This window comes from Lissotriton vulgaris, chromosome 1_1, assembly GCF_964263255.1.
Source record: "Lissotriton vulgaris chromosome 1_1, aLisVul1.2, whole genome shotgun sequence".
In the NCBI taxonomy this organism is placed as follows: Eukaryota; Metazoa; Chordata; class Amphibia; order Caudata; family Salamandridae; genus Lissotriton; species Lissotriton vulgaris.
The window spans coordinates 1,123,731,993-1,123,752,565 of record NC_141685.1 but is presented as its reverse complement, the minus strand read 5'-3'; the positions used below and the strand labels follow the sequence as shown (position 1 = coordinate 1,123,752,565).

Sequence of the window (20,573 nt, the reverse complement as noted above, 5' to 3'; positions counted from 1 at the left end):
TCAACTTGAAAATTCCAAATATTTCCCTAATTAACATTCCCTTACTGGTTTGTATAGAAAAATCCACAACTAGAATAGGCACTCTCTATTACATATTATTAGAAAGCCAGCAGGATGACATAGAGAATGTGGAAGCTGGCTGGGCAAGTAAACTCAATAATCCCAATGTCGACATTGATATGTCATTGCGGCTTTTATCTAAGCTATTTGTTTCCTCCAACCTGAAAGCACAGTTATATAAAACTATATATAACTTGTATTATACACCAGCCAAATTACATTCCTGGGGAAAAAGAGCGAATGCAAAATGTCCAAGATGTGGAATAAGTCCTTCACACTTGGTTCACATGTTTTATGAATGTGATAGATTAACACCTTTTAGACAAATGCTAGCTGGTTTTTGGCAAGTAGCTAAACCTTCCACTTTATATCTTCTGGGATATGATAATACTTTAAGGCATACTAAGGAAGAGGAAACATGCCTTTTCTTGGGTACTGCAGTATACAGAATAATCATTGCAGCCCGGTGGAAGGATGCAGATCCCCCTAATTTCCAAATTTGGTTGGCACGGTTCTTAGGGATCTTTAACCAAGAAAAGGCAATTTATGCGTGTAGAGGGAAAAAGGCTAGAGCGCAAGGAATTAAAATTTGGGAGCCTATTGGTCTTTGGAATAATAGTAATAGATCTGTATAATGAATTAACATTTTGTTGAGTAGCCCTGCAAACACTTGTATCTAATAATGTGTATAAAATGTTAAAGATTTTAAAATTATTTGCACTGTTTAAAAAAAAAATTATCGGCTGTATTTTGATATTCCCTGTTAATGTGAACTATTATCCATCTAACTTTTTGAAATATTTTTACGAAATACTTATGCTGATTTATGTGATATTTGTAATATGCTTTCTCTTTGGTACAATTTTCAAGTGTTGCTAAATTAAAAAAATAAAAATAAAAAAAGAGAAGTCACGTAAGTAAAGGAGCATTTCTGTAGGCTGACAAAGAGGCCAGGTAACTCTTAGAACTCTTGTACGATAAGGTACGTTCCTGCTTGCTCAGAACACGTAATCTAAAGAAAGCTCCTAGCCATTAAATAGAAAAACAGGAGTACAGCTAACAAACAATAAGTACTGGCTTTACTGATATCGGAGCGTATGGCTGGAGTAATGAAATGAAAATTAAATGAAATGCCAGCATTTGTAAAGCGCACAGCTACCTCCTGAGAGGTGCCCCGGCCCTGGGGGCAGTTGGGAAGATTAAGCGAGCTACTACCCTGAGTCACCTGGTGCTGGGCTAACCTGCCACCGGCACTGGGGATCGAACCATGAACCCCGTGGTCCCCAGTTAGGCACCCTGGCAGCTGCCCCACACCTCTTCCAGTATCCGGAAGCCCAACTGAACTGGTGATGAAGTGACTTGAAATGGTGCATGATCATCTTTGTGAAACCCAGACTTTAAACACTGCCTAAACCGTCCAGTTTCTTGATTCATAAGACTTCAGATTGAAAATGCATAAGAGTATATCAGCCTCTCTCACCTTGCCCTTCTTATCGGCAGCATCCTTCTCTTCTTTTTTCACTTTTGAGTCTTTGCCTCGACTGGGAGAAATGCTTTTGAGACAGAGAAAAAAATGGTTACAAACTTGAACTTAGGTCCCAGACAAAAAGAGAGAATGTTCAGCCCTTACCTGGTGGCATGAAACTCAACACTAAAAATAACCACTATCAACAGACATACATAACTGAGCCTGGTCCCAGAAGGACATTGTGTTTACAAGCCTGCAGTATCCCATTTTGCCCAGTCTCTAGAGGCCTGCTCCTCCTCACTACATCATCATGTATTCAGTATATGGTCTCGCACAGCAATTAAGTAGACTTCAGCCACGTGAAAACACAGAATCACAGAGCAGGGACATAGCACGTCTATGTGCCAAACCAATGTATAAAACCAAACACCAACCTAAAAAGTGTCAGTCATACAGTCAGTGTCAGTCATACAGTCGGTGTCAGTCAGGGTGTCAGTCAGGGTGTCAGTCAGGGTGTCAGTCAGGGTGTCAGTCAGGGTGTCAGTCAGGGTGTCAGTCAGGGTGTCAGGCAGACCGTGTCAGTCAGACCGTGTCAGTTAGACGGTGTCAGTCAGTGTCAGTCAGAGTCAGTCAGTCAGTCAGTCAGTCAGAGTCCGTCAGTCAGAGTCCGTCAGTCAGAGTCAGTCAGTCAGTCAGAGTCAGTCAGTCAGTCAGTCAGTCAGTCAGTCAGTCAGTCAGTCAGTCAGTCAGTCAGTCAGTCAGAGTCAGTCAGTCAGAGTCAGTCAGTCAGAGTCAGTCAGTCAGAGTCAGTCAGTCGGTGTCAGTCAGTCGGTGTCAGTCAGTCGGTGTCAGTCAGTCGGTGTCAGTCAGTCGGTGTCAGTCAGTCGGTGTCAGTCAGTCGGTGTCAGTCAGTCGGTGTCAGTCAGTCGGTGTCAGTCAGTCGGTGTCAGTCAGTCGGTGTCAGTCAGTCGGTGTCAGTCAGTCAGTGTCAGTCAGTGTCAGTCAGTCAGTGTCAGTCAGTCAGTGTCAGTCAGTCAGTGTCAGTCAGTCGGTGTCAGTCAGTCGGTGTCAGTCAGTTCGTGTCAGTCAGTTCGTGTCAGTCAGTCAGTTCGTGTCAGTCAGTCAGTTCGTGTCAGTCAGTCAGTTCGTGTCAGTCAGTCAGTTCGTGTCAGTCAGTCAGTTCGTGTCAGTCAGTTCGTGTCAGTCAGTTCCTGTCAGTCAGTCAGTTCGTGTCAGTCAGTCAGTTTGTGTCAGTCAGTCAGTTCGTGTCAGTCAGTCAGTTCGTGTCAGTCAGTCAGTTCGTGTCAGTCAGTCAGTTCGTGTCAGTCAGTCAGTTCGTGTCAGTCAGTCAGTTCGTGTCAGTCAGTTCGTGTCAGTCAGTTCGTGTCAGTCAGTCAGTTCGTGTCAGTCAGTTCGTGTCAGTCAGTCAGTTTGTGTCAGTCAGTTTGTGTCAGTCAGTTTGTGTCAGTCAGTTTGTGTCAGTCAGTTTGTGTCAGTCAGTTCGTGTCAGTCAGTCAGTTCGTGTCAGTCAGTCAGTTCGTGTCAGTCAGTCAGTTTGTGTCAGTCAGTCAGTTTGTGTCAGTCAGTCGGTGTCAGTCAGTCAGTGTCAGTCAGTCAGTCAGTGTCAGTCAGTGTCAGTCAGTCAGTGTCAGTCAGTCAGTGTCAGTCAGTCAGTGTCAGTCAGTGTCAGTCAATCGGTGTCAGTCAGTCAGCGTCAGTCAGTCAGCGTCAGTCAGTCAGTCAGCGTCAGTCAGTCAGCGTCAGTCAGTCGGCGTCAGTCAGTCGGCGTCAGTCAGTCGGTGTCAGTCAGTCGGTGTCAGTCAGTCAGTTCGTGTCAGTCAGTCAGTTCGTGTCAGTCAGTCAGTTCGTGTCAGTCAGTTCGTGTCAGTCAGTCCATGTCAGTCAATCAGTGTCAGTCAATCAGTGTCAGTCAGTCAGTGTCAGTCAGTCAGTGTCAGTCAGTCAGTGTCAGTCAGTCAGTCAGTCAGTGTCAGTCAGTCAGTCAGTGTCAGTCTGTCAGCGTCAGTCAGTTCGTGTCAGTCAGTCAGTTCGTGTCAGTCAGTCAGTTCGTGTCAGTCAGTTCGTGTCAGTCAGTCAGTTCGTGTCAGTCAGTCAGTTCGTGTCAGTCAGTCAGTTCGTGTCAGTCAGTCAGTCCGTGTCAGTCAGTCCGTGTCAGTCAGTCCGTGTCAGTCAGTTCGTGTCAGTCAGTCAGTTCATGTCAGTCAGTCCGTGTCAGTCAGTCCGTGTCAGTCAGTCAGTCAGTGTCAGTCAGTGTCAGTCAGTGTCAGTCAGTGTCAGTCAGTGTCAGTCAGTGTCAGTCAGTGTCAGTCAGTGTCAGTCAGTCAGTCAGTCAGTGTCAGTCAGTGTCAGTCTGTCAGTGTCAGTCTGTCAGTGTCAGTCTGTCAGCGTCAGTCTGTCAGCGTCAGTCTGTCAGCGTCAGTCTGTCAGCGTCAGTCTGTCAGCGTCAGTCTGTCAGCGTCAGTCTGTCAGCGTCAGTCTGTCAGCGTCAGTCTGTCAGCGTCAGTCAGTCAGTGTCAGTCAGTCAGTGTCAGTCAGTCAGTGTCAGTCAGTCAGTCAGCGTCAGTCAGTCAGTCAGTGTCAGTCAGTCCGTGTCAGTCAGTCAGTGTCAGTCAGTCAGTGTCAGTCAGTCAGTCAGTCCGTGTCAGTCAGTCCGTGTCAGTCAGTCAGCGTCAGTCAGTCAGTGTCAGTCAGTCAGTGTCAGTCAGTCGGTGTCAGTCAGTTCGTGTCAGTCAGTTCGTGTCAGTCAGTTCGTGTCAGTCAGTCAGTTTGTGTCAGTCAGTTCGTGTCAGTCAGTTCGTGTCAGTCAGTCCGTGTCAGTCAGTCCGTGTCAGTCAGTCCGTGTCAGTCAGTCCGTGTCAGTCAGTCCGTGTCAGTCAGTCCGTGTCAGTCAGTCCGTGTCAGTCAGTCCGTGTCAGTCAGTCCGTGTCAGTCAGTCCGTGTCAGTCAGTCCGTGTCAGTCAGTCCGTGTCAGTCAGTCCGTGTCAGTCAGTCAGTTCGTGTCAGTCAGTCAGTTCGTGTCAGTCAGTCAGTCCGTGTCAGTCAGTCAGTCCGTGTCAGTCAGTCACTCCGTGTCAGTCAGTCAGTCCGTGTCAGTCAGTCCGTGTCAGTCAGTCAGTGTCAGTCAGTGTCAGTCAGTGTCAGTCAGTGTCAGTCAGTGTCAGTCAGTGTCAGTCAGTCAGTGTCAGTCAGTGTCAGTCAGTGTCAGTCAGTCAGTCAGTCAGTGTCAGTCAGTCAGTCAGTCAGTCAGTCAGTGTCAGTCAGTCAGTGTCAGTCAGTCAGTGTCAGTCAGTCAGCGTCAGTCAGTGTCAGTCAGTCAGTGTCAGTCAGCGTCAGTCAGTCAGCGTCAGTCAGTCAGTCAGTCCGTGTCAGTCAGTCAGTGTCAGTCAGTCAGTCCGTGTCAGTCAGTCCGTGTCAGTCAGTCCGTGTCAGTCAGTCCGTGTCAGTCAGTCCGTGTCAGTCAGTCCGTGTCAGTCAGTCCGTGTCAGTCAGTCCGTGTCAGTCAGTCCGTGTCAGTCAGTCCGTGTCAGTCAGTCAGTGTCAGTCAGTCAGTGTCAGTCAGTCAGTGTCAGTCAGTCAGTGTCAGTCAGTTCGTGTCAGTCAGTCAGTTTGTGTCAGTCAGTTTGTGTCAGTCAGTTTGTGTCAGTCAGTTTGTGTCAGTCAGTTTGTGTCAGTCAGTTTGTGTCAGTCAGTTTGTGTCAGTCAGTTCGTGTCAGTCAGTCAGTTCGTGTCAGTCAGTCAGTTCGTGTCAGTCAGTCAGTTCGTGTCAGTCAGTCAGTTTGTGTCAGTCAGTCGGTGTCAGTCAGTCGGTGTCAGTCAGTCAGTGTCAGTCAGTCAGTGTCAGTCAGTGTCAGTCAGTCAGTGTCAGTCAGTCAGTGTCAGTCAGTGTCAGTCAATCGGTGTCAGTCAGTCAGCGTCAGTCAGTCAGCGTCAGTCAGTCAGCGTCAGTCAGTCAGCGTCAGTCAGTCAGTCAGCGTCAGTCAGTCAGCGTCAGTCAGTCAGCGTCAGTCAGTCAGCGTCAGTCAGTCAGCGTCAGTCAGTCAGCGTCAGTCAGTCAGCGTCAGTCAGTCGGTGTCAGTGTGTCAGTCAGTCAGTGTCAGTCAGTCAGCGTCAGTCTGTCAGCGTCAGTCTGTCAGCGTCAGTCTGTCAGCGTCAGTCTGTCAGCGTCAGTCTGTCAGCGTCAGTCTGTCAGCGTCAGTCTGTCAGCGTCAGTCTGTCAGCGTCAGTCAGTCGGCGTCAGTCAGTCGGTGTCAGTCAGTCAGTTCGTGTCAGTCAGTCAGTTCGTGCCAGTCAGTTCGTGTCAGTCAGTTCGTGCCAGTCAGTCCGTGTCAGTTAATCAGTGTCAGTCAGTCAGTGTCAGTCAGTCAGTGTCAGTCAGTCAGTGTCAGTCAGTCAGTGTCAGTCAGTCAGTCAGTCAGTCAGTGTCAGTCAGTCAGTCAGTCAGTGTCAGTCAGTCAGTCAGTGTCAGTCTGTCAGCGTCAGTCAGTTCGTGTCAGTCAGTCAGTTCGTGTCAGTCAGTCAGTTCGTGTCAGTCAGTCAGTCCGTGTCAGTCAGTCAGTCCGTGTCAGTCAGTCCGTGTCAGTCAGTCCGTGTCAGTCAGTCCGTGTCAGTCAGTCCGTGTCAGTCAGTCCGTGTCAGTCAGTCCGTGTCAGTCAGTCCGTGTCAGTCAGTGTCAGTCAGTCCGTGTCAGTCAGTCCGTGTCAGTCAGTCCGTGTCAGTCAGTCCGTGTCAGTCAGTCCGTGTCAGTCAGTCCGTGTCAGTCAGTCAGTCAGTGTCAGTCAGTCAGTGTCAGTCAGTCAGTCAGTGTCAGTCAGTGTCAGTCAGTCAGTGTGTCAGTCAGTCAGTGTCAGTCAGTCAGTGTCAGTCTGTCAGCGTCAGTCTGTCAGCGTCAGTCTGTCAGCGTCAGTCTGTCAGCGTCAGTCTGTCAGCGTCAGTCTGTCAGCGTCAGTCTGTCAGCATCAGTCAGTCAGTGTCAGTCAGTCAGTGTCAGTCAGTCAGCGTCAGTCAGTCAGCGTCAGTCAGTCAGTCAGTCAGTCCGTGTCAGTCAGTCAGTGTCAGTCAGTCAGTCCGTGTCAGTCAGTCCGTGTCAGTCAGTCCGTGTCAGTCAGTCAGTGTCAGTCAGTCAGTGTCAGTCAGTCAGTGTCAGTCAGTGTCAGTCAGTGTCAGTCTGTCAGTGTCAGTCAGTCAGTGTCAGTCAGTGTCAGTCTGTCAGCGTCAGTCAGTCAGTCAGTGTCAGTCAGTCCGTGTCAGTCAGTCAGTGTCAGTCAGTCAGTCAGTGTCAGTCAGTGTCAGTCTGTCAGCGTCAGTCAGTCAGTCCGTGTCAGTCAGTCCGTGTCAGTCAGTCCGTGTCAGTCAGTCCGTGTCAGTCAGTCAGTGTCAGTCAGTCAGTGTCAGTCAGTCAGTGTCAGTCAGTGTCAGTCAGTCAGTGTCAGTCAGTCAGTGTCAGTCTGTCAGCGTCAGTCAGTCAGTCAGTGTCAGTCAGTCAGTCAGTCAGTGTCAGTCAGTCAGTCAGTGTCAGTCAGTGTCAGTCTGTCAGCGTCAGTCAGTGTCAGTCAGTCAGTGTCAGTCAGCGTCAGTCAGTCAGTCAGTCAGTCAGTGTCAGTCAGTCAGTGTCAGTCAGCGTCAGTCAGTCAGTCAGTCAGTCAGTGTCAGTCAGTCAGTGTCAGTCAGTCAGTCAGTGTCAGTCAGTCAGTGTCAGTCAGTCAGTGTCAGTCAGTCAGTGTCAGTCAGTCAGTCAGTGTCAGTCAGTCAGCGTCAGTCAGTCAGTGTCAGTCAGTCAGTGTCAGTCAGTCAGTGTCAGTCAGTCAGTCAGTGTCAGTCAGTCAGTCAGTGTCAGTCTGTCAGCGTCAGTCAGTCAGTCAGTGTCAGTCAGTCAGTGTCAGTCAGTCAGTGTCAGTCAGTCAGTCAGTGTCAGTCAGTGTCAGTCTGTCAGCGTCAGTCAGTCAGTCAGTGTCAGTCAGTCAGTCAGTGTCAGTCAGCGTCAGTCAGTCAGTCAGTCAGTCAGTGTCAGTCAGTCAGTGTCAGTCAGTGTCAGTCAGTGTCAGTCAGTGTCAGTCAGTGTCAGTCAGTGTCAGTCAGTGTCAGCTAGAGCAGCTCTGCTGACCTGGTTCTCTGGCTCTAACGCAGCTCTGCTGACCTGGTTCTCTCCCTCTAAAGCAGCACTGCTGACCTGGTTTCTCTGACTCTACTGCGGACCTGGTTCTCCGCCACTAGAGCAGCTCTGCTGACCTGGTTCTTAGGCTCTAGAACAGCTCTGCTGACCCGGTTCTATGGCTCTAAAGCAGCTCTGCTGACCTGGTTCTTAGGCTCCAGAGCAGCTCTGCTGACCTGGTTGTCTGGCTCTTAAACAGCTCTGCTGACCTGGTTCTCTGGCTCTAAAGCAGCTCTGCTGACCTGGTTCTTAGGCTCTAGAGCAGCTCTGCTGATCTGGTCCTCTCCCTATAAAACAGCTCTGCTGACCTCGTTTCTCTGGCTCTACATCAGCTCAGCTGACCCAGTTCTCTGGCTCTAGAGCAGCCCAGCTGACCTGGTTCTCAGGCTCTAGAGCAGCTCTGCTGAACTGGTTCTCTGGCTCTAGAGCAGCTCTGCTGACCTGGTTCTCTGGCTCTACAGCAGCTCTGCTGACCTGGTTCTCTGGCTCTACAGCAGCTCTGCTGACCTGGTTCTCTGGCTCTACAGCAGCTCTGCTGACCTGGTTCTCTGGCTCTACAGCAGCTCTGCTGACCTGGTTCTCTGGCTCTACAGCAGCTCTGCTGACCTGGTTCTCTGGCTCTACAGCAGCTCTGCTGACCTGGTTCTCTGGCTCTACAGCAGCTCTACTGACCTGGTTCTCTGGCTCTAGAGCAGCTCTGCTGACCTGGTTCTCTGGCTCTACAGCAGCTCTGCTGACCTGGTTCTCTGGCTCTACAGCAGCTCTGCTGACCTGGTGCTCTCCCTCAAGCAGTTCTGCTGACCTGGTTTCTCTGGCTTTACAGCAGCTCGGCTGACCTGTTATTAGGCTCTAGAGCAGCTCTGCTGACCTGGTTCTCTCCCTCTAAAGCAGTTCTGCTGACCTGGTTCTCTGGCTCTACAGCAGCTCGGCTGACCTGGTTCTCTGGCTCTACAGCAGCTCTGCTGACCTGGTTCTCTCCCACTAAAGCAGCTCTGCTGACCTGGTTCTCTCCCACTAAAGCAGCTCTGCTGACCTGGTTTCTCTGACTACAGCAGCTCTGCTGACCTGGTTCGCTGGCTCGAAAGCAGCTCTGCTGACCTGGTTCTCTGGCTCTACAGCAGCTCGGCTGACCTGGTTCTCTGGCTCTACAGCAGCTCTGCTGACCTGGTTTCTCTGGCTCTAGAGCAGTTCTGCTGACCTGGTTTCTCTGACTCTACAGCAGCTCTGCTGACCTTGTTCGCTGGCTCGAAAGCAGCTCTGCTGACCTGGTTGTCTCCCACTAAAGCAGCTCACCTAACCTGGTTTCTCTGACTACAGCAGCTCTGCTGACCTGGTTCGCTGGCTCGAAAGCAGCTCTGCTGACCTGGTTCTCTGGCTCTACAGCAGCTCTGCTGACCTGGTTCTCTGGCTCTAAAGCAGCTCTGCTGACCTGGTTCTCTGGCTCTAAAGCAGATCTGCTGACCTGGTTCTCCCCCTCTAAAGTAGTTCTGCTGACTTGGTTCTGTGGCTCTAAAGCAGCTCTGCTGACCTGGTTCTCTGGCTCTAAAGCAGCTCTGTTGACCTGGTTCTCTTCCTCTAAAGCAGCTCTTCTGACCTGGTTTCTCTGGCTCTACAGCAGCTCTGCTGACCTGGTTCTCTGCCTCTTGATGCACAGCGAGTGTGTACATCATGGGGTCTCATCTCGTCAAATTGTTAAATACAGCACTGAGCTGCTGCCCGACAGAGGGCCAAGATAATGTACACAAAGGCCAAGTACCCTCCAGGCACCTCTGTTCCCGCAGTCCTGCTTCCGCTGCCCTGCTTCCATGTGCACAGCACCAGGGCACAAGCGTGGAGTCACAACAGACGCACATGCGGGTGCACAAAAGGCACTTGTTTTCATTCTGTGGTGTGTCTGCATCACCTCTAAGCGGTGAGTGTCCCACTGGGGCTCATTGCATCCTTGCCGTGCAAGATCTAAGATGACGCTGCACTCCCTGTGTGACGAGAGCCCACGTTTCTTCCAAGGCCTGGCTAACTACCCTGAAGACCACTCGGTTCATGTCCGCAAACCAGAACATGTATTACAAATATACATTGTATCCTTAACTAGGACCATTCAAACATACCTCTGTAGTCCAAACCCGCCTCACACGAAATATACTCGTCGGCTCATCATAATGCGCAAATGAATGCATGAATAGATTGCTTTAAAAAGCTAAACACCAGAGAGATAATGTGCGTTGATGAAGCAGCAGAATTCCACATTTTGCAAGAGTGGGAGGCTGAAGCAGGAGAGGCTGTCAGCGGCCATAACAAGCCTGTGGACAGCGCTACAAATGAAAAAAAAAGATTGCTTCGAGGCCTTTAAAGAGTGTAAATCCGCCCATAAACGATCCAATCCCAGTGGGAGTGCCTAAAAGGAGACAGGGTGGCAACAAGGAATGATTGGTATGCCTTCAGTGCAATCATTGCACTGCCTTTGGCATCATTTGTGATGCTATGTGAAAAGGAGAGACCTGTGGTTTGCAAAAAACTAAATAGAGTCGCAAATGCTGACTGAAACTAGACTATGCTAAGTGGAAACTGATTCATACAGATCAGTCACAGCAACACTATGTAGGAATAGTTAGAATTTCAAGCACTATCCGTTTGTATAGCTCCCCACAAACTTATCATTGATAAACAAAATCTAACAGGTGAATACACAACAGTGGAATTTAAAAGGTATAAACACAATTTATTAAAATACCTCCCTGAGGGGGGAGGAGCCAAGATGGCGACCTGAGCGGACGTGCAGTCTTCGGCTCCGCCGGCCCCGGATTCCCGCACCACGATCCTGATTGCCTTGCCTTCCAGTTTTTGTCCTGAAAGGTGCGGGCAACGAAGCTGATGCTACCGGTGTACCGCCGGCCTCTCCACCCGCCCGGGATCCGAAGCAGTGGACGGATGAACCCCGGCCCGGGACCCAGCTTGCCCCGCAACGAGTTGCGGACCTCACGTCCCCTTCCGTGATTGTTCTGCTGCGGGTGGCGGTGCGACTGAACGGTCTTCCCTGTGGGGTTGCGGTCTGTGCGTAGCCTGCCGACAGCCACCACTGTGCGCGCCCTGGGCTGACACGGCGGCGGAGGACGGAGGTGCCGGACCAGCGGGTCCTTTGTTCTCGGCCGCCATGCTCCGTTTTCCGAGTCATTCTGGCTGATGCTGATGCGCCCTGCCCGGCTCCTGAGTGCCTCGCCACGCAATTGTAGACCTTCCAGCATTGTTTTCGATTGGACTGAGGAACGCTAGCCTGGGGACGGCTGATAGCTGCCTGATCGCGCCCCGCTGCCTCACTGGATCTCCCCCCGCACTATCTCACTGGGAAGCGCACAAGATGGCGGTTTGCTGCTAAAAGGAAACCCACACTTCCCCTTGAAAGCAGCTAGCTCCCCGGCGGGAGAGGGGTCCGTGTATAATTTTCCTACAGAACTGCCGACATGAGTGCTCCACAGCCTGAACCCACCCTCGCAGATGTGATGGCAGCCCTGGGTGAGTTACGAGCAGCGATGAAGACTGGCTATAGCGCGCTGGGGGCTCGACTCGATGTATGCACCCAAATTTCCAACCAGAAGCAAGGGGACTATCTCCTGCAAAACTCCGGCCAGGAGTTCTCGCAGCATACTACCGCAACATTGTCTCAGAGAGAAGCAGTGGCTGATACAGTAACTATTGCTGTGGCTGGTGGCGGAGTGTTGCCACTTACTAGTACGGTCACCGATACAGTGTTTCCCCCTTGCTCAGTGCTTGACTGTGTGCGATCCTTCGAGATGTCGGGGAATTGGCTGCTAGTGTCCTGCCCTCCTGCTTCAGTACCAGCATATTTGTTTTGGACTTTGACCGCCTTGCCTCGTGACTTTCACGGATGCATTTTGCCAGATACGACTGAGACCGAGGGGGATTCCTTTCCTGGGGCCGGACGCCATTCTTTCTCCGTGTATGCACCTCCCCCCTCCTTCGAGCGGCCATTTTCTCCTGTTCTCCGGAGTTCCAGATCTGGCCAGGGCTAGGAGGCTTTCTTTGTTTGGTGACCGGGCGGGTGGGTGGAGGTGGGTTGGACCTCGGATTTGGCCTGTTTTGCCACGAACTGGACATTGACTCTCCCCATTTGTTTGCTTATTGATGCACAATCTAATGTTGCTAATGGGGCGGGGAATGTTTATTGGACCGGCGGAGTTCGTAAGTGTGTATAATGTATCCTCCTCCCAGATCTTCCCTTATGGGAGCTCAGGGACGGATTTCTGTTCCTACTCCCTAAGTCAGGGGATTGTACTTTTTATTTTTATTTTCTCTTTCGCTTTCTCTTCTACCCTTTCTTTTCTCTCACTATATTTCGGGTTTATGGGGCGACAGACACTCTGCTGGGGGGGTAGGCCATAGCCTCTGCATGTGTGTAGGGTGGGGGGTTAACTTTTAGTTCGAGGATCTTTTCTATGGTGCCTTTTTTTTGCTCTTTTATGATTTTTCCCTTCTTTCTTTGGCTCGTGCTAGGCATGCTGGGGGATGGGTGGCGGTGTATATACAGATGGGTTGTTGAGGCAGCTTCCTGCGGACTGACTATTTTGTTGCCATCCTCTGGTCGGGACTTGCATGTTATGAATCGAATTGCCTGATGATGATGTTTTTTGTCAAGTCCCACCTGCATGGACCTTGCTCTCTTTTTTCATTGATTCAGTACGGAATATTATGACCTGATCTGAATGCTTGCACAAAAATTTAAAATTAACCTACATTGCTCCTGTGCCTGGGTACCGCGGCACTCCTCAGTTTGCTTTAATATCGTAATCATTGCCAAGCCGCGGTACCTTGTCGCCGTATTGCATGCACTGGTGCTACGCGAGAGTTTGTGGCCGGCCGGATGGTTGTGGGCCCGTATTTGTACTGTTTCTGTGCACAATAAAGGTTTTCAAAAATTAAAAAAAAAAAAAAAAAATACCTCCCTGAGAGGGTTACAATCTAAATAAAATACAGTAAAATATTCACATAGGTGAAATTAATCTAAAAAAAGAAGGGGTCAAAGTACAAAGGTCGACGCTGCGTTTCGGTGTTCGTTTATATTGTTTACACCTTCTTCAGGACACTTTGACGATTCACAATTAATCTGATATTATTTGAAGATTCTCTTTTAGCCATTAAGAGGACTTCATGGTCAACCAGTTATATATACATCATCGGGTATGTTTGCGTCATCAATTACTGCGATTTTCTCTGTCACCTGTTTATCAATTCAAGGTACAGATTAAAGAAACCATGGAGGAGCCACCGGGCTTCTCTCTCAAATTGGAGTCATTTGTGATGCAAAACGATGCGCATGAATGAATGCTGAAGGCAGAGCTGGGACGAGGCGTCTGGAATCGTATCGATTCCAAGAAGTCTACTATGAAGAGAGCAGCGCATGCGCTGCTGACATAAGGCCGAGACCTAAAAAGGGAGTTTAAAATCCAATTAATGCTTTTACGGTGAACTATCCTACATGTCTCTCCTTAGGTACCGCCAAGTACAGAGGATGTGAAAGGTTTGTAGAGTACAAAACACCGATTTAAAAACTCGGATTTAAAAAATATCAAAGGTTTTAAAACAATAACTCAAAAGGCTAGATGAAAAATACAAATGGCAATAGGAATTGGATTTTTTTTTTAGAACAATTTTCAAATGGGGAATCAAGGCACAAGGCCCCTATTGGTTCTGAGGACTGGACAAAAATATGCTTTTGGCAATGAAAGTAAAAACTTTAGTATAAGTACAACAATTTTTTAACTTGTAGAACAAACACACAACCCAATAGGCGGGTTATTATCCGGCAATTGCCTTATCGGAAATTACATTTCTATTTTACCACTTTGCTCTCTTTTAGCAGCTCACATGACTTGTATTCCTGTTTTAATTAACATTACTCGCATGTATTCTTCCCAAATCATTGTGTCCTTTGCATTCTTCTGGTGCCATCTTCTACCCAACCTTGTCTTTCTTCCAATAATTTTCATGTTAACTAATCCAAGCCAGAAATCTGACCTAACCTGCGTTGCAAAAATCCCATCCACATTCAGATTGTCTTACCCTTCTCCTTCCACTTTCTCTTACTTTATGCACTCGGTTACCATCTCGTAAGACCATCCGCTTCCTTTCTCAACGTGCATCTCTTCTCTCTCGCACACGGTTTGCGTTCATTTCTGTACCTTCTACAAATTATGCTCTTTTATCACTGTGCAACCCAATGGCTTATCAAAACGTATCTATTCTTGTTTAGAACAATATGTTTTTTTGGTTCTTTTTACCACCCTTTCACACCTTATTGGTGTATCAAGAAATTTCACCATCCAGTTTATATCCCAAGCTCCATGGGAGTCAATACGTCACATACAACTGCCTTCCTTAGTAGGATACGCATCTACTTCTGGTTTAAATTTTGTTTCCTGAGCTTAGTTTTAGAATATATCTGTGACATTAACTCTTGCCTCTACATTTCCGCAGCCAAGTACTTTTCACTAATCCTCACAATTACTTAGGAGACTTACGCATAGCCCCCCGACCCACCCCACTAAAATAAAATGTCTGGGTTTCTGGATCAATTACCACGGTACCATTGAGATTCGAGCCAAGAAACTAGCCGCCTGTTTGGTCTACTCAGAGCCCTAAGGAAGGTTTTGAGCTGGCTCCCACAGACTACTCGAAGAATAATTGTTCATGTCCTCCAAATTGTTCAGAATGCTGCAGCCCAGATTTTTCTGAAGATTCCCAAGCACAATCCTGTCTCGTCATCTTTGGCAGGTTTTCGTTGGCTGCTGGTCCTCAAAAGAGTCACATTTAAATTGCTATGTCTAGCCCACTGAGTGATCTATAATAAAAGTTATTCGCTAGAATTCTAGGAGTGGAGGGCATTCTTTCGCCTATCTGGCACCAACGCTTTGGAACTCGCTGCCTTTATCCTTGAGGATGACGGAGGAGGAAACAAAATTTCGGAAACTACTCATCTCTTCCAATGAGTGGCTTGCTTGTTACTCTGTGCGACTGACTTGTTTCAGCGCTGGGAGGCCAGTTTGGGTAGCCATGCGCTTTACAAATCCATAGCATAGCACAGCCCTCTCTTCTTTAATGGTTCTTTCACCTTATTGCCCTTAGTCTATATAACTATCAACCTTTAAACATTCAATCACCACCCCTTTACCCCCAAAGATGTGAAAGTCATCTTAAGCTTTTCCTTCTATCACAAACCTGTGTCTCCTGCTTACATTCCTCAAATCATTAACCATCTCTCACAAAGGAGCCCATGTTTAAGGCAATGGCACACCAAAAGACAGTGTACAGCAGCCCTTTAGATTCAGGAAAGTAAAAAAAAAAGCCAGGGCATGGAACAGACTACACATCTGGACAAATCGTTAAATCATAGAGTGATGGAGAAGTGAGACAGCTACTGCTTGCAGATGGTGGGCTGCTTTCTAGGCCTAGAAGCTAACAAAGCTTGTAAAGGATTGAAAGGATTACCTGGATCTCTTCCGGTCCTTGTCCCGGCGGTGCCCATCTTTATCACGGTCGCGATCCTTCTTTCCACGCTCTTTGTCTCTCTCTCTATCCTTATGCCTTCGATCTCTGAAAACCATAGCAGAAAGACGCTAGTAATTATGGCTGAAAAGAAATGTGCCTCAAATAAACCTGACCCATATGTATTTCATTAAATACATACAAATTCGTCTAGGCAATTCAACGCACAATTGTAAATACCTCTTATAAAGTGTGGTATGTCTTTGTACACCCCCTCTCTGCTAAGCTTACCTCTCATTGGACTTAGACCTGGACCGAGAGCCCCTTCTCTCCCGAGAACGGTGGCGTTTCCTGTCTTTGGAAGGGGAGATCTTCCTGTCGCGATCTCGATCCTTGATGGGAGATGCATCCCTGTCCTTCTTATCCATCAGTTCGCCGGCCATCTGTAAAACCAAAACAAAGCATTAGGAAATAGACAGTGCATGTGAAGGATGGCGCATTCTAAGATGGTTTAATATTGACACTTATTGGTCTAATGTATATTGGATAAAAGTGACATCAGTAAAAGGAAGACTAGAAAGAGGGGTGCTGTGAACTGGCCACAGAAATGTGAAAGAGCAAACAGTCCACAAGATGCCTCCCCATTCCATCCCTGGCTCCAGTATTTGTCTTCACGTCAAAGAATCTCACTAGCACCCACCCACGCATTACTCTGCAAATGGGACTCGAGACGATATCTGGGTGCAATACAAAGGATGAATGAATATTCTCCATTATTCTTTAGTTCTCTGCAGGGAAATATTCTGCTTCAGCAAACCTCTCTGCAACATTAACATTCAAGTACTGTTCAAGGTGTGCTGCATGGGTAAACATCTTTAGGTGTATATTTTTGACCCGCAAACAAATAATGCAGTTGTGTTGTGGTCTACCATCTATGTACCCACAAACGCCACAACATCAAACTCATTTAAACTATTCCTCAATTTTAGGGCCACTGTACTCGGTGTAAAGTGAAAACTACAGTTTTAACAATTAAATGATGGAAAGTATAGGTTTGAAAACCAAATATTTGAAAACTTGAGTTTTAGTTATGGTGCAGGATTAAAGTAACGTGTAGTGCTAGGGATATGATCATATTTAGTGCCAGGATTTGAGTTGGTCTTACAGATGGGCAAGATTTAGTCTAAGACAATTGGTTATGTTAGTTTTAAGGATGGAGTTTAACCCTGTGTAAGTGTGATGGTCAGGATTTCGTTAAGAGTGTGGGGTAGGGTTAGATAAGGGCCACTTGAAAAACATGACTGTGAGCCTAACGTGTTTTTCCGCGCAAATATGAACTTTTTGCAGTAACTACACAATCTATTATCTGCTGAAGACTTTTTAGATTTTAACAAAAAGTGTTTTGTTTTAGATAAAAAAGTATTTGCTATTGTGTTATTGTTAATCTTATGTTTCGGTTGAAGGTTATAGTTTGAGGGTAATGCTAGGGTCAGGATGTAGTCAAGGACAGAGTTTTTGTTGGAGTCAGAATCACTTTTGTGGCAGCATTAGGATTATGTTTTGACTTTGGTTGCAAAATACTCATTTTTAACTTGTCCAATGTGCTGTAGTGCATATGCTCTGCTGTAATGCTGAGACGATGGTATTTAAAGTAGATTATCAAACCAATCGGGATTACAACCTTCAGTTTATAAACTTAAGACGGACAGTCATCACCAACACATAGTTACTACTCTAGCATGTACCCAAACAAACTCATTCACTACAATCTAACATAGCCAGTAATCCACAATCAAGTGTGGCCACAATCCCAGTTACGTCTCACGGCCACAAAAAGCTTTAAGGTATGTAATGCTCCTCTTCCAGAAGGAATACCTTCAGTGCAATAGCCCACCCATACAACCGCTAAAGTCCATTCTGACCTTCGTAATAAAGCTGTAGAAGAGTGTTAAAAGGTGGATTCCTTGATGAATGAAGACACAGGAAATTGAAAGTCTTCTGAAGTAGATTTAATCTTCAAGTTGTAGGAGTAAAACAGCTCAGGCACCCAACTAACAGCAGGCTCAACTCAATCTACACCAGACAATCTAACTGAGCCAGGGCAGCTTTGTATTCTAGAACACATACATGTCACCAAAGGATTTTGATAGATAAAAATATATAAGTAACATTACAACATTTCTCCCTCCTTTATATAAACAATAAACAGCTTCATTAGGCGCCTAATGAGACTCCCACAGAGCAGACCTCTGATCCCTCTACGCCTTGATTTGGGGCTGGCCCCCATACATGAAGTTATCCCCAAACGCCCCCTTCTGTACTGGAGGAGGCTCTGGGCAACACCCGAGCTCTCTAGCTAGCGGGAGGAACTTAGCTACCTACTGACGGGGGGGGGGGGGGTGGGGGGGGGGGGGGGGGATCCCTTGGCTTAAGCACGTGAAACAGCTATGTCAGGGGGAATTTGTGGCTTTCCCCAGAATCTTCCTCCCTTTCGACCCCTAGGGGACACTGGCAAAAATGCTTAACCGATTCAGACTGGACCAGCTGGTAGTGAATCCATCTCTGGGTAGGCTGACAAGTAATTTTCTTGAAGTTAAGGATAAGTACTACTTTGAGAAATACTTGGATAACATCCAGCCCCTACTGGCGAAGAAACTATATGTCCAAATTTTAAATAAAATAAAATACTTAGGTGTACAGGCGGGATCAAGTGAATGCAATACCTCACTATGTAAATCTGGACAAACAGCGCTTAGAGACCCCGGTGGTTATAACGCGCCATATAAATTAAATAAATAAATAAATTTAGGCATGGTTCCCTCCCCGTGAGGGCTGTAACGAATAAATGGTCTATGGCGCAGTACATACCAAGCCTATGTCCGGGGTGCGAACAGGCGGAAGAGACAGATCCGCACATTCTGCTCTTCTGCCCCTTGTACTCCAAGGTTAGAGCCAAATGGATCCTACAGTTATGCAAGTCTAGGGGTTTCAGGGATTTCAGAGAGGTGTTTAGAATGCTGAAATACGATACTTCTGCTCTTACTGTGTTTGCGACCTCTAGATACCTGTTCTCGATGTGGTGTATTAGAGGAGCGAAAATTAAAACCCAACTCGCCTTAATTGATTTTATTCCTCCATGAATATATTTGGGAACTATAACTTAATCCACCAATGGCCTGTTTTATATCCACCAACCAGTTTTAACCTTTTAATGCTTTTTATATATTGTTCATCTATCTTGTTTAACCATGTACCTCTGTATGTCCCCTACTGATGGCTAAATTTAATTTTTCTTTCATGTATTCTCTGCTTTTGTGATTTTTAACCGATAATAAATCTTTTTTGACTGACTGATAAACAATAAAAGGAAAACAATAGAAGAATAAAATACATATCTCAAAAAACATTATACAACATAGTCTTTCAAATATGAGGGAGCACGAGTAACCCTGTTTGACCTTTTTGTAACAATAGGAATAGTTTTATCTCCAACATTCTCTGGTGAGGTACCCAAAAGAATGTTTTTAGTACACACAGCAACACGGCTTAAATTCCAAACTCTATCATCAGAAGTTCTTACTCTTATAGGTTTTGAAAATTTAGCACCAGAAACAGAAATCAGGCCTTTTAATCTTGACCAGATCACCGACAGCAACTTTGGTTGTTTTAACAGCATGCCTCACATCATAATATTCCTTTCTCTTTACGCATTTCTGGTCTTCCTTCTCTTACAATGAGATAGAATCTAAAACCCCACCCTTTAGAGAAAGAAATTTATTAGCCCAAGGTGGTTCTAGAAAAGTATCAGGATGTCGCCCACGAAATAAGAGAAAAGGAGATTTTCCAAGTCATAGTATGGGGAGCAAAGCGGTACACACAAACTCACTTTGAAACCTCATCTTTCCAATTAAGACCATTCTGCTTTGCTAGTGAGACAGTTTCTTTTAGAACTCTGTTTAATCTCTCAACTATACGGTTGGACTCAGGGTGATATAGGACACACTTTTTATGGACTATACCATAATTGTTAAGGAAATTTTCCATATCACCAGAGACGAGCTGAACACCATTGTCTGCAAGTATAGTTTCAGGTATACCTTCCCTAGAGATAAGTAATTTTAAGAAATTAATCACAGTATTGGTATTCCCATTCTTTGTAAAAGATTTCTGGCCACCTTGAGAATAGATCCATTGCAACAATGATAAAAGTGTCAGACCCATCACAATGTACAGGTCCTAAAAAATAAAGGGCAATGTCCTTCCAGGGACCACTGGGACGAGACCTCTTTTCCATAGGTTGAGTCCTGATCTTCAGACTTTTGTCACTAAGAGAACATTGAACACATTCTCTAACCAAGCGCTCTATCTGGAGTTCAAGACCAGGCCATCAATTATTAGAGCGTACTCTTTCTTTAGTTTTGGAGATTCATAGGTGTGCTTCATGAGCTAAATCTAATAAATAATTCCTCAAAGATAAAGGTGGAACTAGTCTGTGACCTCTCAGAAGCAAACCTTCACAGCAGGAGAGCTGACCTCTCACAGTCCAAAAATCTTTTACTGATAAATCTCCTGTTCCTTATGGTGCCAACCATCACGAATCAGATTAAAAACATTTTGAATGACTTCATCCTCCTTACAGGCATTTAACCAACATTCATGTGAAATCACCTTATAATCAACTTCACAAATAAAATCATGAGGGTGTGTCTTGACAGGCTTTTTGGCTCTATTTTGGAGTGATAAAGACTTTAAGCTTGCTCACACCTATAGGCTGTATTCTTCCCTTTTAAGCCCTTTCTTCCAGACCTAGAAGAGGATAGCTGCTTTATATGATGATAGATCCCTTACTCTAATCCACCTATTGCCTATTGGCTTTGCCTTTCATTATTTTGCCTATAGTAGAGGGTGGATCCTGTGGTCCTGACTTTATATTATGGTTTATGTAGGTACTCTGACTGAACTAAGGGTTATTTCATCCTTCTCAGGCCTACAAGGCCCAGAACTAGAGAGACTCCATTTTGCTTTCTATCCCTGCAGAGATGAGATGCTTTAAGGGAAAAGGTAATATTTTGGTTTTGAGCTGTTGTTCGCCCTAAGCGAACCCGAGAGAACCGGCCAGAGCTGAATCTAATCAAGAAGTGTCCCAGGGCTCAGGTCTCTAGACGAAACAAGCAGTTGATCACTGTGGGAGCGTCTGGAGCAAGGAGCCTGGTGCATGGACCTGGTGGGAGGAGGCTGATGGCTGGAACTTTCCATGAGGAAACAGCATTCCATAATAGTGAAGTGCAGAGGCGGAGTCAGTTAGTTGAGTTGAATTGGAGGAGCGGAGAGAGTTGAGTTGAATTGGAGGAGCGGAGAGTGTTGAGTTGAATTGGAGGA

At 46.7% G+C, this 20,573-nt stretch overlaps 1 protein-coding gene across 2 annotated transcripts in view; it reads right to left on the bottom strand.

The window, feature by feature from the left end:
* The window catches only part of DDX23 (DEAD-box helicase 23), a 232,579-nt gene that overhangs the window by 174,862 nt on the left and 37,144 nt on the right, over positions 1–20,573 (bottom strand). For both annotated transcript variants that reach the window (XM_086963729.1, XM_086963732.1), the window contains exons 2-4: positions 15,486–15,637; positions 15,198–15,302; positions 1,541–1,613 (exon numbers count right to left, since the gene is read on the bottom strand). In XM_086963729.1, the coding sequence (XP_086819855.1) occupies positions 1,541–1,613; positions 15,198–15,302; positions 15,486–15,637 (330 nt within the window). The remainder of the gene's footprint in view (positions 1–1,540; positions 1,614–15,197; positions 15,303–15,485; positions 15,638–20,573) is intronic.